This window comes from Diceros bicornis, chromosome 1, assembly GCF_020826845.1.
Source record: "Diceros bicornis minor isolate mBicDic1 chromosome 1, mDicBic1.mat.cur, whole genome shotgun sequence".
Lineage (NCBI taxonomy): Eukaryota > Metazoa > Chordata > Mammalia > Perissodactyla > Rhinocerotidae > Diceros > Diceros bicornis.
The window spans coordinates 11,419,010-11,438,200 of NC_080740.1; the positions used below are offsets into that span (position 1 = coordinate 11,419,010).

Genomic DNA, 19,191 nt, shown 5'->3' on the forward strand with positions numbered 1-19,191 from the left:
TTATTGAGCACCTTCTGTGTTCCGGGCACTGTTCTGGGCGCTGGAGATAAGCTCTGAACAAAACAAAGTCCCTGATCTTGGTGACTCGGCATGACTCTTGGCAGGAATAAAAAGAGACGCTATGTGATGGATACTTTATAACTCACCAAATGCTTCTGGGGACATCGTTTCATTTGGTTGACACAGTATTTCTATGCATTAAGTGGACCAGAAATTGAGGCTCAGAGAGAAGAAGTGATGTGTTCAAGGCCACCCAGATAGTAAATTAGAGAGTGGGAAAATGAACCTATACCCCCTTTTAAAGCCCAGGTTTTCCTCACTGTCTTCACACCTCTGAAGTAACTCTCATAAATAAGCACTTATTTATGTGTCTCTCTGGTAGATTCAGTGGGAACAGATCTTCGGAAGGGACTTGGGGCCAGGTACCTTTTTCCCCTCTTCAAAAGAGTATTAAAAAGAAAAGATTTTGATTATTTCTCTCATTTCTGGTTCCGCCTAACTTTCAGGTACATTCTATTTTATCTTGAAGGGAGTTTAACTTTCGTCAACATTATTTGCTGAGAAACAGCTCTCCCAGTCTGTTTACCAGATGCAGCTGTGCTCCTGTGATTTATGGCCAGGACACTGAGAGATTTTTTTCTCCTCCTTTCAGGTTGCCTAAGAACAAATGTTTTCTTCATTAACAGCAGCATTGTTGTCTAAACAGTTTTCTATCCAAATTTCGGTGTTGACTGTCTCGTTGTTTCTTCAGCTGACTTTTTCTGTTCTCTGCATTAGTAACTTCCCAACTCCCAGTAACTCTGGAATGGAGGACACACTTGGATGGAACGATAACAGATGCAAAATCTAGAGAGGGGTCTTAGAGCAGTAGGGAAACAGTTCTGTATACACTGTCGCTCCCAGCCAAAGTAGATGACACAGCCGGCCAGCGAGAAGTGCCTAAGTGTTGACAGTTTCTTAAGGCTTGACAGCTATATGTCAGAAGTATTGAAAACATTACCTATATAGTATAAAGAGAATAGATTTCTAATGAAATTGTTTAAGAGTGATAGTTTCAGCTGCTGTGGTCATGAATAGGAGTTGTGATACCCTCTCCCACGGCCCCCAACACACAAAGGCCAAAACGAGATCTGGAACTTTATAATGTAACCTGGGCACTATAGAAGTCTTAAAGTATAAGAACTATTTCCATATGTCGAATGGTTTTTAAGAAAATATCATTCAAAGGGTTGCCTTTTAATAAATGAAATGTGTATTACATTAATTTTAGGTGAGATTGGAAAAACAAACAGACTGCTTCTGATATCTCCTTTCAGAATAGCATCCTAGGAAATGCTGCTTAAGACATAGTCCTTCATTACACATTTACTGAATTCATGAATAATAAAAATGAAGTGAATCAATGTGGCTATTTGGCTTTTTTAAAAGTCTCTTTATTAAGTAGTATTTGCATTTACATTTATAATCATTGCGAAGTTTAGATAATACAGGTGAATATACTGCCCTAGTTTGGTTTTAACAAAAACTCTGCCCCTATTTTTTGGACCCATGTTCTGGTAAGATGTATGCACCTGCTAATTGAGAAAGGCATTGTAGCAATGATGTGGTCATGCATCTAAATTTTATGATCATTTGGGTTTTTTTGTGTAAAAGGAAAAATACTTAATGATAATCTATTTTAATGATAAAAGACAAAGAAAGAAAACCAGACTAAAACCATCTGGGTTAGGAGAGGATAAGAAAGAGTATATAGAACTTTTCCTGATGAATTATTCAATAAGTTAGAGATCCTCTAGAATTTTAAACTGTGTCTTAAATTATAATTTCCAAAGTTAAGGAAAGCTATGCAATTACAATATCACATTGTTGACTTTGGCATTAAGAATGTTCTAAACATTTTTCCAGTTCTCCTCCCCTATAAACTAACCGCCTCGTATGTGAAGATCTGTTTCCTCCCCACTCCTCCCACCTCACCTCTGAATTCTTCCACGTGAGCTTCCCAAAAGGAAAATTACTACATCCAGGGAGCCAAAATACGCTTCATTCTTGAGCACTGAGTGCCACGTTCATACCAAACCATCTAGCTGTGTCTTGAGTCCTTCCCTATGAGATTTGGTGGTCTCCAAACAACACTTTAATAAAACTCAGAACTTCCAGTGCACATGATTTAAACCAATTAGTCAGCTGGCTGTAACTAAACAACAGGCCTGGTAGACTAAACTGAAGTGAAGACTGATCTCAGAGATGAGCTGCATCTGCTGTACGATTATGGCCTGAATCACTGAAGCCAGGAAAAAATGAAATCCCTCAGAACGCATACTTTCCCTACTTTCCCACAATTATAGAAAGAGGAGTAAATGCAGTGCAAGTCAGGAGGCAATTTGACTTTCAATTTGGCCACCAATTCTGAGGTATAAAATGAGCATTTATTTCATTTAGCAGGGTTTTGATTTCTTTATCTGTCAGTAAAATTAGGGGATGGGAGGATGGTGGTTAGGTAATCTGGAAAGTTTTCTTGGTGCATAAAATTCTATAGACTTTGCAGTTTTTTTAGTTTTTATGTGTAACTAGTTCAATATGTTTGTGAGATGTTTTGTGAAAGTCAAAATTCTTTCTATTGATCATTATTTAATACATACAGTAGTTTAATCCCACCTGTGAGTGGATGAGGCCGAGGAAAGATTGCCAACGCCAATACAGTGCTGTAAGAAAGGCTGCTTTCTTGAGAAAATAAATAAAAACTGGTGATCTAGAGGTATAACTGAAACCTACTGCCAGTGTAAAATTTAGATATATTAGAAAAATGTTTTTGTGCCACCAGGACACTAGTTATAGTGTACTTGTTGTAAAAGAGAAAAAATAGATATCTATATATGTATATGTACACATATACATATGTATATGGCTTGATGGAATGAAGGGTACTAAGTTAAAGAACTTAGGTTATTTCATTCACAATAAACTTAAAATCCTGATGCATTGCACTGGGAGTTACCTATATTCCCACTCCTTTTGGGAAGAAGGCACACAGTCCTAGCTATATCCCAGAAGCTGCCTACTGATGCAGAAAATTTTTTCTCCTTGTAAATCTTACCTGACAAGAGCCCGCAGCCCCCCAGCTATCTCTGGGAAGTGGGAAAGGACTACTTCCAGAGACTTTGAAGTCCTTATGCAAATAGAGCATTCATGATCCTGTTAGCCAGAATTCTTATCTTATCACTGGAAATATTCTCTTTAGAAAAGTAGTGTTGGGAAAGGAATTAGCCCCACTTGCTTCCCAAGTAAGTCCGCAGACACTGCAGCCTAAAAGGTTTTGGCTGGCCCGTCTTGCAGTTTTCTCTCCTGCTGAAACTGGCTTTAATCAAGGAAATTGCAATGAGACAATGCCTTTTCTGTCCAAAGATGTACAGCCATGCACTTCACGGGACTCACTTGGGCTCTCTTTGATCGTGATTTCTTTGTCATCATGACCAAATTTTGTGACTCCCTTACTTCAGGGACATTGCATTGATATTGGCTTGGATCTTCTATCGACATTTGGATGGGTGAGCCAAGTATGAACGACGTGGGTGAGTTTAATAAGCCGCTTGTCTCTTCCCAGACAACGAGACATGTGACTACGGCTGGCACAAATTCCAAGGGCAGTGCTACAAGTACTTCGCCCACCGCCGCACGTGGGATGCAGCTGAGCGAGAGTGCCGGCTGCAGGGCGCCCATCTCACGAGCATCCTGTCTCATGAAGAACAAATGTTTGTGAATCGTACGTACCAAGTAGACACAGGTTTCCTAAAGCCTCACTCATTCTCACCAGCTTCTTAGTTTTCTCTGGATCTAACTGAAACGAAGCAGCTTTCTCAGTTGTGATTCAACTTATTAAATCCCTCATCTGGGTGATCTGCTTAAAATCATCTCTCCTATATGAGCCCCCCATTTTGGGAAACATTCAACTATAACACAGGAATGCGTTTCTTGGTCTGTCAGCAATAATAGGTGAAATAGCATGCTATAGGTTGAATCATATGAAATTGCTATTCAATCATTTTTTGACGTACGAAAACGACCACCTCTTATGGTTCAGTCTCATTCTTCCCAATGTTACTTTCGTGGTCTCTATTTTGAATATGTGCATATGCTGTCTAAAGTTAAAGGGAAAGTTGCGTTCAGTTATTTTAATCCTGCTAATTAAAATTGAATTGTTAATAGCACCCTAATCTTATCTTTGGTGCATAATTGGTTATCATCCAATTTTCTAATTATTTTTGACCATAGAAAGTGGGCTTCATATCAAGAACATAAATAGATGGAGACTGAAAGCTAATGAAACTTATTACCAGAGCTGTTTAATAACTCCTTAAACTATAGCCAAGAGGAGGGCAGCTAGCTTTTATGTAGCAAATATGTAGACATTTTTTGCTCATGAAGCATTGTTTGATGCTCTATTAAATCTGTCCTCATGATGCCTGCTATCTTTTAGAAGTTTGATTGTTAATTTGCAATCTGGATAGAGGTTCATTTAACTTTTTTGCATGGTATCCTTGCCAGTGACTCATCTCATGGTGAAAGTAATTATTTTTGAGGATAACTGCAGAACTGTCTGGTCTAGGTTGTTCACTGTTTAAAATGCTTTGAGAAGAAACATGTGGCTTCCAAAATGAGGCTAGCATGGGGAAGGTCTGTCACATTTTATTGGGTCACTGAATTTTTGCCAATGGCATAGCTTAATGAAAAAATAAACGAGAAGTTTTTATCGTGAGTAAGGATGGAAAAAATCATTATAGTAAACTGCTAGGGAAATAGTTGTCTATGTCTGATATTTTAATATTTTACAATGTTTGCAAATTAGCTTTTTGTTTAAAGCACAATAAGCAGAAGACAAAAGATAGACTATGAGAGATTTTTATGAGCAACTAAACAAAACTCCAGCCAGAAAAGAGGATGCATGATTCACTCTGAAAATAATTTTATTTGATATATTTCATCCATATATGGGAAAGGTAGTAAAAATATCTGTATCGTTTCCCATCTCTTAGGTGTGGGCCATGATTATCAGTGGATAGGCCTCAATGACAAGATGTTTGAGCATGACTTCCGCTGGACCGATGGCAGCACCCTGGTAAGTTGCTGATGAAAACGATGCCAATTCTACGAACTTGGTGCTGTGTGCTGATTGTATGTTATGGAGGGCGCATTCACCTGGAGACCAGTTAAGTGATTTGATCAGGGTCACTCAGTGAAATAGAGGGGAGTTAGAATAGAGTTCCATGCAAACTGGTCCAGCTACCAGTGCTGTCTTTGAAAGAAGAGTTGGTAGTCTCTTTAAAAGAGATTTCCATTGAACCGGAAAACTGCATAATCAGCAGAATTGCCTCAGGTCTGTCTTTCAGATGGTTGTCTTTGCTTTTTACAGCTTCAAAGCAAAAAGGAAAACAATAAATGTAAGAGAAAAGGCCTTAAAAAAAAAAAACTTTATCTCTGACATAAATACTGTGGAAATCTACTATAAGGCATGGCTCATTTTTATCCATGGCTCATTTTTATCCAAACAAAAATGCTCATTTGTTTGTCTTAATTATGATCTTGTGAATTTTCTTTCATTCAACTGATTATATACTTTTTAGCTTTTTTACTTCTTAAAGAAAGGAGGGAATTGGTAATATTGACCGCAACCTTGAGTTGGCTGGAATAAGGTTCTTAAGTCAGGATAGGGGAAGCTGTTTTGAGTCACTACTAGTAAATACAAATGAGTCTAATTTTTTTAGAGATAGTTCAAGTGTGGTTAGCTATACTAGGGGCTCTAGGCTCTGGCTGTTCATTAGAGTCACGTGGGGAGCATAATTACAAAACCGGGCCTGGGCCTCAGCTCAAATTCATTAAAGCAAAACCTCTGGCAGCTATATTTTCTAAGTGTTCCTGGGTTGATTCTAAAATGCAGACAAAGTTGAGATCCACTGGGCTAGACAGTAAGTGTAAATTAAATCCTAAATTAGATAAATAAGAAGAAAGATTGAAAATAATTTTTAGGGCTGGCCCAGTGGCACAAGCGGTTAAGTGCACGTGCTCCGCTGCGGCGGCCCGGGGCTCGCCGGTTTGGATCCTGGGCGCGCACCGATGCACCGCTTGGCAAGCCATGCTGTGGCGGTGTCCCATATAAAGTGGAGGAAGATGGGCACGGATGTTAGCCCAGGGCCAGTCTTCCTCAGCAAAAAGAGGCGGATTGGCAGATGTTAGCTCAGGCTGATGTTGCTCAAAAAAAAAAAAAAGAAAATAATTTTTAAACTCTTTTTGTGTGTGAATTACTTAGATGCTTAAATTTCATTCATCATCTGCCACTCATCTGGATTTAATGAGTTTGGCAAAATATAAAGCTCCTCCTAGAACAGATGCCAAAGTGGCCTCTGCTTTTGGAAGCTCTGCTCTGTCTGTTGAGGAAAGCTTCTCTGTGCTCTTACGGACATAACGCTCAGCTCATCTTGGTGTCAGTCACGATCCTAAGCACTTTGCATCTGTCTGTTCCTCACGATAACCTGTAAGAGAGGCATCAGATGTTTCACAGATGGAGAAAGGGAAGGTCAGTTAGGTTGATATTTTTGCCCCGAGTCACAATGTTATTAAGTGGTGAAGCCAGTGTTTGAACTCAGGACTCTCTCGAAAGCCACTGTTTCTTCTGGTTGGCACCTCCTTGCCTTTAAAAGGTATCCCTTATTACATTTTGCTTTGAGCAACCCTGAAATAAAGCCTGGCTTGCTCTCTTTCTGTTATCACTGCATGTTGAGTCAGCACTATTTTTCATTCAAGTTCATAAGTAGGTTCTTGGTAAGAAGCAGAAAAAATAGGGAAGGTAGATTCTCCATAAAATATATTTCTAGTAAGGTATATGAACCACATCCTCTGGATCAATAGTCTCATTTTTATTCTAACTGTCCTAGCTGGATGGTGTATCTGCAGTTGTTGTATCTGTATGTTTTCATTTTGTTGAAATGAATAATCATTTCAGGGGGATAATTTTGGTTTGTTAGATTAACATTGGTTGGTATGGCATGAATCCTTATATATTAATCTTCATTGAATATAGTTTTGTTTTTATTAATTTAATTTATAAGTAAACATAAAAATTAAAAGGATTTTTTCTGTATGTTACAGATATACAGAAACTGTTTTTTTTTTAATTTTGTTGACATATATTATATAGTTTAGGTATTTAATAAGTTTTCCCTTGTTGAATGCATACTTCATTTTGATGGGATAAATTGAATTTTGAAGATACCTGCTAAGTCTTCCTTGCATAAACTTTGCCTTATAAATAGCCTAGTGAAAAGTGCAAGTCCTTGTAAGCTCCCGGCTCTGTTACAGAAGCTAGAATGCCAACAACTCAGGTGGCCATTTCCAGTTGGTACTTATTTGTGCCTTACAGACCTGAACCATAACTTGTCTCAAAGTGTACCTGTATGTTCTGGGCCTGAGCCTAGAAGAGTTGCAGTTGGCCAAGTGGAGTGTGTGTAAAGTCTGTCATTTATTCAGAATTTACTGTACCGACCTGATTGGGGCAAATTCCTGACTGTTTCCTATCTGTCGTTGGTTTTATAGAATTGATTTGTATGTTTTCATTCTTAGCATTTTTTTGGGCTGCTAGATATTTATTCTGATCTCTCCAGTAGCAGTTCAGCTCTTCAAAGAAGTGGTTCTCTTGCCTGCTTTTTATTTCTTGTGGTGTCTAGGATAAGGCCCTGTACTCCCTGTGAACTTGGTGAATAAGACTGAATACTGGCTTATATCTGGCAGCTATGTGAGGTCTGGGGACTATCTTAGGGAATTTCTCTCCCCTGTCAGGTGCCACTCAGGTGAGCTTGACCCATTAGATGTCACTATTCCACTATGCTGAAGCAGCTGTCTTCAAAATATTTTTTTCATCTGTATCCTTTAATTTTTAATGGACTGTGAAAACGGCTGTGAAGGAAAAATAACTTAATTACCATTTCAGTAGTCTATACTGGTCCTAAACTTGGTAAATAAGCAAGCATTGCACTTTGTGGAAAGAGAAATATTGATCTTCTCCAGAAATTTTCAGAGGAAGATAACATAACCTAATATAGGTAATTGTGCAATGTAAACAAGAACCTTACTCGCAATTAATTCACACTTTTAATTGAAACCTACGGGTTATGGAGAGAGCACCAAGTGAGGGCCTCAGTTTGAAGAAGGCAGCAAATGAATTACATAAACAAGCCAAGTTTATCAAAGAAATGACACAAGTAAATCCAGAAAAAACTCTGACAGACCCTTGGTTTCTTCTTAATTCACTCTTTGTGTAAAATAACAGTGTGCTAGGGAGTGTCCTCTAACTTTGAACATTTTGGAACAGAAAAGCCCATCTGCCCAACAGCAGGACTCCCTCCCATTTGACTGATCTCCGGCCCAATTGCCTGCTTCTCCAACCACCTTTGCCTCTGTCCCTTCCTTTCGGAGACGACCTAGGTGTCTCTTAAGCTCATTTGTAGTTCTTTCCACAGCCACCATCCCCTTAACAGGTTCCATATGTGCTCAGGCCTTTCAATAAAATAGTTCTCCTTTGTTTCGCTGTTTACTCTAAGTGACTTGCTTTTGAAAATCCCCTCATAGTAAACTCTTCATCAGGGAAAGCTGTATCTGCTTACACTTGGAAATGGTGTTAACTGGACTGTGTGCAATGTTAAGGACTTTGTTTATGTTTTAGAGGGATTTCTCCCCTCTCCCTCCCCTCCATTTTTTGTTTGAAGGATTTATTGCAGCTTATCCTTCGTGGGAGGTAGAGCTGTACTAAAACAAAAAGGACCTTTGATATTTACCGCATATTATCTTTTGTTGCTCAGTCTTACAATTCAGTGAAAACAAACAAGTTTATATTAGGTCTCAATTTCCATAATTTCTATTCTTGAAATAATTAAATTTTGCTTCCAATAAACTTGCAGTGTAATTATATCATATTTAACATGATTATGCTTCACAGCTAGACTAATTCAATTGATATGCTTCTACCAAATTAATAAGGTTATTTGGCCGAGTTATCTAAATTGCCCTTTTTCTTCAGAGTCTGGTTGATGCATTTCACATTATTGGCCTCTATCATAAGATGTTGAGATCATTAATAAAATGCCAAATTCTTGTTTTTTTATATCTTAAAAATCTTTTTAATTATTTATTTGGAGTGTTCACCCAATACATTTCATAAAAGTGTACCCATGAATAAAATTGTTCCTAGCCTTACCCTGGTGATTTATGTTAATGTCATTTTCTCTCCACACATTTCGGTTTTTACTTTGTCACTTGGTTTTCTACTAACCAGTCACATTTCAGTTTGTCCCTGGTTTTCTACTAACCAGTTACTCTTTAACTTGACTATTGATCTCTAACAGCAAAATACCCCAAGTGCTTTATTAGAAACCCTGACAAATAACTTCGATAATGAATTACTTTACTTGTCACCCAAGTAATGTCTTCAAAGACACTAAGTTAAACCATCCAAGTTAAATACACATTAAAGCTGGCGAACTTAAACAAACATTTCTTATCTGGCTTCTCTACTATTAGCTGGACTTTTAAGTTCTTTCTTGAACCTATTGTTAAATGAATGACTAGTCTGGAGTGTTTCCCCCAGATCTGTTTTCCAGTGCCCATGACCTTCCTCTCCCCTTGCTATGAACTCTCTTTACTTCCTTCTTAAAATTCTTCACTTGTCTTCCTTAGCATGGCAAACGGAGCCCACCAACTCTATCTGCCACTTCCTAAGCTATATCATCTCAAAATGCTCATAGTTCCTGGAGTGCACCATGACATCTCCTTCCTGCCGATCTTTGCATACACTTGCCCTGGAGCTTAGAATGTTCTCACTTCTTACCCTCATTGCATTTAATAAACTTCAGATACCTTGCTTAGCCAAGATTCGTCTTCTTCCAGGAAGCCTTCCTAGCTGAGTAACTAAGAGCCCCTCTTCTGTGTTCCAGAAGCCCTTTGTGTCCTCTTCCCATCCTACCACTGACCCCTGTGGGGTCAGTTTCCTGACACTGAGCTTTCTGAGGCAGGGATTAACTTTCAGCTCTGTTTTTTCAGCACCTGGCAGAGTGGTTGGCAAAAATAGATACTTAATAAATGTTTTTTGAATGATAATCAATATCCATACATTGCTCAACCAACTCACTTTGTTATTTTTTGCATCCTGAAATGACCAATTAAGTCTTTTGGCTGAATTTCTTTATGACAATTCTTGTTTATCTAAATTAAATATTTTATTTCAAGTTGTACCAGTATGAAAAACATTAAAACATAATAGGTGAGATTTCAAATATGGTGAGAAAAAAATGTTCCTCAAAAACAGAAGTAGATAGCTGAGCATAAGCATCTTGCCAAAGTGATTAATCTAAAGGAAAACAGATGTTCCTACTAGAAATGATGACCGTTTTGTCCATGGTTGTCGCAAGAATACATTTACAATAAGCTCTGGGAAGGAAAAATGAAAAGCAAACTTTTTAACCTCTGCCACCCCTGCAGGCTTGAGTTATCTCAGGGAGGGTTTTCCGTGAAGCTTTAGGAAACCAATAATTACTCAAAACTTTGAAGAAGGTTTTTTTTTTTCCCCCCAAGGTAGGCACATATTTTTCATTATACTTTCTGAAGAAAAATGACTTTAAAAAACCTTATTATCCAAATCCAAAATGTAGTGAGGCAAGCAAAAGGAAATCTCACTCCTGAATGTTAGTAGCTCATTTCCTTTTTTTATAGATTGCTTGACCAAGGATGAACTGTTGCCTGAGGTTGGACAGCGCTTCATTTATTCATCCACTATCCAAGTCTGTTCTTTCAAGCACAGAGGGAACCAGACATCGGGCAACACTGTAGAATCATTTATGTTTCTCTGTCTGTATACTCCCTAGCAGAATCATGTTCATAACTTCCGTTCCAACTACAGACTATGGTGTGTCCGTGGACAGCACAATTAGGAGATATTATTTGAAACTGTCAGGTGCCTTAATCACACTACTTTTTATAACTTGCCTCCCCAACCTGTGGTTTAAAATCAACCCATGGACCTCAGAGATTTAAAGCTCTTACCATCTTGCTCGCTCCTCTCTGACCCCCAGGAATATAATTCTCACAAGGGGAGAATTTTCCTCCTTTCTCTCTTCTCTTCAGTGAGTTGCCGCAGCATCATCAAAGCTTAGCCCTCACCACTGGGGATCGGATGCTTCAGTGGATCAGACACAGTCACTTCAAAGGAAAATGTCACCTCAGATAGGGCTGTCCAGAGGTTGAGGATTGAATAGAACTGACAATCCAGTTCCCTTTTAAAAATGTTGAGGAGCTTTTGGAGAATTTGATTTGTTCGGCAAAAAAACACTGACTTTATTCTTATATGTTTTAAAACCATTTCCTACATCTCTTCCACGTTTTCCTTCTGTCATCTCTATTTTGTCAGCACTCAGTGTCAACCCTTGCGAGGCTGCTAGCTTGTCAGCTTCCTGGAAAGTAGTCACGACCTCCTCCTTCTCACTCTCCGGTGTCTGTTTGGAGAAGACAGAGACTTCCTCTCCTCTGCACTTGTCTGAATCTAGACAGAAACTTCTAGAATAAGTTGTTAATTTACAGATCCATAAATGTCTTGTTTTTGAGCTCTAACCAACTCATCTTGCCCCTTGATAGTTATGATATAGATTAAAAAAGGCTGAGTGATAGCTTCTGTACGTAAAAAAATCCTACTTGAAATATATTTCTGGAAAATAACTGAATTTTGCATTTTTTTTCATTTTGATAAGTATAGTCTAGCATTGGCAAGCTGGCACATCTAGAATTTGGGACACTCACTTGCTCTCCTGGTCAGAGTCGATGGGTGAGAATAGTTGTGGATTTGACTTTAAATTCAGAGGCCCCTATTCTTCTTTCATAAATAAACACATCAGCCTGTCAAGCAAAGTATTGTGAGAAAAACCAGCTTTGAAAAAGGTAGCAACAATAAAGAAATAGCCCTTAACCCAGGAAGACACACTTAAAAGGGGCAGACAAAAGGAGTCACAAATCGCAGCCCATAAACCATTATTCTTTTTCTACAGGAATGTATCATTATTACCCTTTTATAAACACAGAGGTTCCTATTCTCCTCCCTCTCCCAGATGTCTTGGACATTGAAAAGAGAATTAGGAGTATTAACAAATTCCCGGTGTTTTCTAAGCTTGTTGGTAGGTTTCTGCTCATTCAAAAGGATTGTGCATGATTTGGCAGAAAACAATGCAAAAGAAAACCGCCAAACAAAAACTTAAGGTTTACCTTTTCTACCTGAAAATCTTAGAAGGCTTTCTATAAAGTATTTGCAGATGGTTGTGTGTTGGCCCTGGCGTGGTTTTAGCTCCAAGTCAAATGCCACTTCTCTGTGAACAAGTCACACTGCATATCAACATTAATTTAATTATGCTAAACCTCACAGGCTTCATTATATTAACCTAAAAGCCAACAAAAACATATGCCGTTTCCTTCTCCTTTAACACATTACTCATGAGTGGAAGAATTCTCAGTTTCTTTTCTGCAGAAGACCACTGAGCTCTTAATGAAAATTTTTACTTGTGTTGCGGCTCAATTTGATTTGAAACCAAGATCTGGTTCTTCTGATTCTACGTGTAAAATATAACGGGTCATAGAGCGGTTCTAGAACACACAGCCCTCATCTCCACCTTGCCTTTACTTGAGTGCAGATAGCTAGTCAAGGTCAACAGCTGGAAGAACGATATTTGCCCATCACTGAAAAATCATTTCATAATTGACAAGATTATCCTAAAAAAAGATGAAGAAAATTTATCAATGCAGCAGTTCCTTCTCACAGATGCTTTTCCAACAGTGCTCTATGTAACTTTAAAATCACTTACAGATATTTAAATTTAATTGCTAATTAGTTTAAGGCAATGCATGGAAAAGGCAAAAAAAAGAAAATGTCAAATGAGTTTTGTCAGTTTCACGTTGCATTTGGATAGTTAGCACTTCCTGACTGAAGACCTGTGCAAACAAGCTCTGGAGGAAGGAACCCAACTGGCACCATGCATGGTAGGGATTTAATGCAAGTGGCTCTGTGGAGCTCTGCCTGGGGCTCCCCCATCTCCCCGGGGTCTCACAGTGGGAGTAACTCACATCCTTTGGAAAATGCTGTTGATAATTACTGCTTTGTCGGGCAGTGAGCTCACGCTATTACACAAGATTAGTGCTGTGCTCAAGAGCTGGCAGATTGTCTCTCCCGCACAGAGATTTGCCAGCTAGGAAAATAATGGGCATGTTGCCACTTTAACAACTATCAGGAGACCCCAAGTTAGTTTTTCCTCCCTTCAGCATATTCATGTTTGTAGGATCCAACTCCAGGCTACCAGCCTAGGGCAGTGACACCAAAACAAACGTCTCTTTCTCCTTTAAAACAAAGCTGCTCTTTTCCTTTTGGTTGTTCAACTAAAAGACAACAGTGAAACCATAACCTCCCTTAAAACGTAAATAAATATGGACTCAGAACAGAATAACCTTAAGCAAGTACCAGGATCAGAAGAGAGTGTATCTCTACCTTGCAGGGAGGTCATTTGCCCCAACAAGTTAAATTTAAAAAGTTAAATGTACCCCTCAGAGACTGCAGACAATTGCCTACTGTGTACTACAGCCATCTAGGAAAAAAAGTCATTTGAAAGTCACAAAATGTTTTGATTTCTGTAACAAGTAGTCCTGCTAGCCTCCTTGCAGATAACCGTCTGACCTGTGTGCTGAAAGGCGGCAGGTCACCCAGAGTGCTTATTCTGAGTTCTTTCTTTAGTGAAAAAGTGGCTTCTTATCAGCGTACATTTCAAACGGGCAAGCCGTCCTCTTGGGAAAGCGTTTTCTATTTGGAGTTTTGGGGGTTATCTGCTTCCCCTTGGCATCACTGCATTTGGATGTTATTTGTAGCTGTGGGAGCCCAGCAGTGGCACCATCAGTTCCGGGTGATAAAAGGAATTTGAACACAGAGAAGTCAGCTTTAGTGCAGGTGTGATGTTTTTACAGCTAATCTAGATAACTTTTTACCTAAAAACAAACTCAAGGTGAATCACACTGCAGACGTGAATTTGTGTGTATAGGTGTTTGTTTATGATCTGCCCCGTTCTGAGGATTTTAGGTGGATTCTATAGATTTGGCTTTGTTTCTGATTCAGGTTCACCGTTGATGTAAATCATCAGATAGTTTAAAAAGGCAAAGTGGAGAAAAATAAACTATTTAGATGAACGTTTTAGTCAGATAGAAAATTCAGGTTGTAGCTTCAATGGCTTGTAACAGAATGAATGCAATCCAATTGGTAAATATTATTTAGCTGAGGTCCATCTTCTAGCCAAGTTTTCTCTTCATGCTTTCCCTCATAAAACTGAGAGGACATATCACAGATAATCCTTTAATCTTTTTTGCCACATGGAGTAAATAATCATGATTTTGGGGGGTATTCTTAATTCTGTTTAGTTAACAGTGACTTAATTGGTAATTCATAATATAACGATGGCTGGATATCACCACCTAGCGGCCATGTTGTATTTTGCCTTTCAAAACTTCATCTTCCCAGAAGTCCACTTAGGTCTATGCAGGAATGATATTCTCTTGAATTAAGTTCCTGTAGCTTTTTGAGTTTAAAAATTCTAGTATGAATTGCATTATATTGTGAACCTGAAAGTTAAATGTGAAATGAGATGATTTTTCAAATGCAGCATGAAGCTAACACGTGGAGTCACATGCTTACTAAAATCCTAACAACTGAGGCAAATATGAGGACCAGTCTTTCTCGTATCTTCACTTGATACACAGTAATAGAACCAGCGGAAAGTTTTCCTCGGCTAGTTCCCTTGGTATGTGAAGCTGGAGGACTTTTTTGGCTTTCTTATGAAAATTTTTTACAGTGAATTAAATTAGCAGTGTTTAGAGGGAGAGAGGGTAGGTGGAGAGTAGTGATTGGACTGTTCATGGAAAAAAATTCCAGATTATATCTTGAAGCCTTAGTAAATTCTCCCAACAATTATGATAATATATTATGTCATAGAATGGCTTCATTGGACAAATGTCAAGAACGGTTTTTATCAATGGAATGTGTGATTAATTGTTTAAATGTGCTTGGTAAAATCCATAATAGTTTGAAAATGTAGAGCCTCTAATTGGCCGTTTAAGATAATCTAAATGATCGTGTATTTTAAGGAATAAAAGGTGATTCCATCTAAAGTGGAAAATTGTAGCTAAATATGTGGATAAGTCAATGATAGACAGGTAGATCGATAGAGCAGGCCCTTGGTGGCTGCAGATTCAAGATTTGCAGTTTCAGTTATACATGAGAGACCCTGAAGATCCACAATATGAAATAATTTGTACTTTTTACTCAGGCACAAATTTGAACTGCAGCCAATGGCTAGCTATGTGTAAGAATTGTTCAGTTAGCTATCAAGTCTGTCTAACGGACAGCTCAGTTTTCCCATCTCAAGGTGTGGGTTGCTATTGACTCTGCTAACCATTTAACCATTTTGGATCTTCTCTATTGCATTCATGGTGGGAACCTATCTGTTACACAGGTCTGTGTGAATAGGGGCATTCCCAAAGGTCTTAAATATATCCTTCCCTAGTGCCAAGAAGTACTGTATTTGTAGGTGTGTGTGTGATGGTGGTAAATCTCAAATTTGTGTCTCACAAAAAGATGAACTTTAATTGTATTCAGCATCTGTGAAAATTCCTTTTTCTTTTCAGTAGAGAGGAAAACAAGAGATTCTAAACAGAGTATCTTAATTCTTTAGGAGAACTAGTAAGTGCCACTGATTATTCTTTGTAGTTATTTGACCAAGTTAACAAATCATAAAATCTCAATGAAGAGAATTTGAAATGAGTCAAATATCATGGAGAAGGCTAGTTGTCAATTAAGTTTTGATAAGACCAGTTGCTTTGAAAATTTCTTCGTTTTAAGATGCTAATGAAAGAGATTTAAAAACAAGATTCTTTAATGTTCTGGGAATTCTTTCTCTACTAGAGGTTGAAGCATGACCTTGTATCTTCAGAGTTTTGATTTTTGAATTGACGTTCGCTTTTAAAGACTTTAAAAAAAAGTTGACGTGGAAAAACAAAAACTATTTCGGAATGTTGCATAGAGGGGTAAGAATAAGTCATTCTACGGTTCAAAAATCTTCCTTGTTCCAGCCTTGCATTTTCGCCACCCAGCTGTTTGCATATTTCCTCATATATCTATTTGTTTATATATGTACCATGTGAAGGACCAGCTGGGATGTGACTGTCACAGCAGTAACTGACTAAACTGGATGGTCTTGTTCCCTTTCTTTAACTGAAAGCAGTGCTCCAAGCTGAACCCAAGCAAACTCCTTTTTTAAAGCAAAGCACCTAGTTTATTTCTAAATCTTGTGTATTTATGACATAATGCTTTTTTAACCTTAGAAAAAATGCAGTTTTCCATCTCTGCATAAGGAAAAGGTCAGTTGGTTACACTACACTTTTATCATCAGTTTGTTTTGTTCTTCTTTCTGATGCTAGTTATCTGCTGAGATTTTAGGGCCATTGATCATGGCCGCATTGTGTGTATTTTAAAGATAAAAGATACTCTGGTATCTCTGAATGACAGTTGGGACTCCTTGACACTATACAATCAGAGACTCACCTTGAAAGGATGTCAACCCCTTCTGACTTGAGTAGATTGCTGATAACTTTCAAAAGCAGAGACTCCACCCCTAAACAAACACACTCCCTGCCCCCCACCCGCCCCCTCCCCAGTCCGTTGATTGAATCAAGTTGGAGACTTGCAAAGAGCTGAGAAGAAGAGAATAACTCTCTAGCCATTGTGCTTGGGAAGAATTAGTCAAGTCCCTCTTAGATTTGTGGGATTGAGGTCGTTCTCTGAGAGTGAAGAATGTTGGCAGGCAGGAAAGTCCTGGTTGGTCAGAAGGCCTGCAGGATAATTCTTCTCCTTTATGTTAATGTGAGACAGAAGTAAATGTTTGACAATAAAATACAGATTATTTGGAACAAAATAATCTAAGCATTTATAAAGTTTGATAGATTTTGATGAGTAACTTTAGTCTGCTCTGAATTTTTCCTCTCAATATTAGGATTAATTCAAAAGGAGTTCTCTGGCTTGTGGAGACAATTTTCATGTGAGAGGACTGTACTTAGCTGTTGGATTTTGGCCAGGGTTTTTTGAATCATTTTATGCTTTTGGCAGCTGATTTGCTTGAATCCAATTGGGGGGAAAAGAAAGAGAAAATAATAACTGTAAAGTTAGTAAATCCAATTTAATCGAAATGGTTGTCATTTTTGGCACTTTTTTTTACAGATACAGAGAGGTAGTCATTTAATTGGAACTCAAAAAATAAAGTAACTTTATCATATAATGTACAGCATTAAGGGGTTTCATTCTAGGTGTAAAATAATTATCTCTTTCTAAAATGCAAGTTTGCTGCAAGAAAATTTTACATCTGAGCTGGTTCTCCTCTGCATCAGCTATTCGAGTTTTATGTCATAATTTTCTCTGCCGTCAGAAGAGAACGAAGTGCAAAGTAATTTAGGATTCTCTTTTCAGGCGTAGTATTGATCTAATTCTAGTCTCTGGAGGAGGCAACAAGAGTTTGGGTTTGGGATGGGGAACATGAGTCTCTGAGACACAGACAAATGTGCAGAGGTCTGGTGAGCATTTATTTCTGTCAATGGTGTTAAAAAGAATTCTCCGCAGGCCATGCTGGCTTTTTGAAATAATTCTTATTTTGCTCACCCAGCCCCAGAAGAAGGTTGATCCAGGATAGATCACCCAGGATGTTTACTTGCAATCCCAAACAAGGAGAAAAAAATCCAAGTGGGAGTGGGGAATTTTTCTCTGCTCATTTCAGGGATCTATATTTCTGTATGTATGAGACACTGTCTGTGTGAGAGAGGCTCTGGTACCTTCTTATAACTCACAGTTGATTTCCCGAGGAGAGATCTCTTCCTAACATTTAACTTCAGTGAAAAAAATACATTATTAAACCTAAGTCAAAGATTTATTTTTTATACTCTTTCACTCTGCAAGTGATGTTAAATAAAGCTGTAAGGAATTCAGGAGGAAACAAAGAAAGTTGTTCAGAAAACTGGAGTTTCCTTTGCTAAGTCAGTTTGGCAATAACATGAAGCAAAATCAAAGCATCCTAGCCAAAATAAATCTGCACCATAGAGCTATCAGATATGAGGTAATAGTGTGACATGCCTGTGGGTATCAGACACTCTTATAAAAACCACAGACCTAAAATTTGGTCCCGCACCATTAAGCCACAGCTCTGCCAAGCAACAACACAGAACACATGTTTTAAATCACTGTTGCAAGCCAAATGTAATTCCCACCAAAAACAATTAAATCTTTTACCAGAGGTCTGAGTCTGGGTAGCTTAAACCCTGAGAATCACTTCAGCAGTGTGGACCTGAATCTCATTTCAGTGTGAAAAGGAGATGGTGATTCAGAGCAGGAGGAAATGTCAGCTGCAAAATACATGGCAGTCAAGCAAGTTGGGTAACTTGAAGTGAAATTTGTTGAGGTTAGATTAAAAAAGGGTTAGCTAAGAAATCTGTAAGTCCTTTTGGATAGCTGCATAGATCATTTTATAATGTTCATTTTTACTGATTAGAAAAATAATTCACACTCACTCTAGGGGAGTTGGAAAACATGTAAGCATATATAGAATAAAATATTATCTCCCAGACTCATACTACTCAGATGTAAACTTTATAACATTTTACTGCATTTCCTTTTGGTCTTTTACACACATACACACACACACAGCTGCATCTGAGAGTATGTATAAAATTTGAATCATTGTATATTTTTAGTGCTTTGCTTTTTAACTTAACATTTCTTTTTGTATTTCCCATCTCCATATATATTCTTCAAAGACCAGATATTTAATGGTTGTATAGTATTCCATTGTCTGGCTATACCATAATTTATTGAATATATGTTAGCCCTATAGATCGTTTCTCATTTACTGGTAGTGTGTTTGAGATAAAACATTGTTCACATCTCTAATTATTTTTTAGGATAGAATTTTATAAGTGGAATTATGGGATCCAAGGGTAGGAACTTTTTGAGGCTCTTGACGTGTATTGCCAACTGTTCCAGAAAGGTTATTTACTTCCACTGCCTATGTCTGCGATTGCCTGTCTCACTTATCA

General features: G+C 38.1%; 1 protein-coding gene across 2 annotated transcripts in view; it reads left to right on the top strand.

Annotated features, from left to right (window-relative positions):
• The window catches only part of VCAN (versican), a 105,531-nt gene that overhangs the window by 75,665 nt on the left and 10,675 nt on the right, over positions 1 to 19,191 (top strand). For both annotated transcript variants that reach the window (XM_058525967.1, XM_058526022.1), the window contains 2 exons: positions 3,602 to 3,760; positions 5,031 to 5,113. In XM_058525967.1, coding sequence (XP_058381950.1) covers positions 3,602 to 3,760; positions 5,031 to 5,113 — 242 coding nt within the window. The remainder of the gene's footprint in view (positions 1 to 3,601; positions 3,761 to 5,030; positions 5,114 to 19,191) is intronic.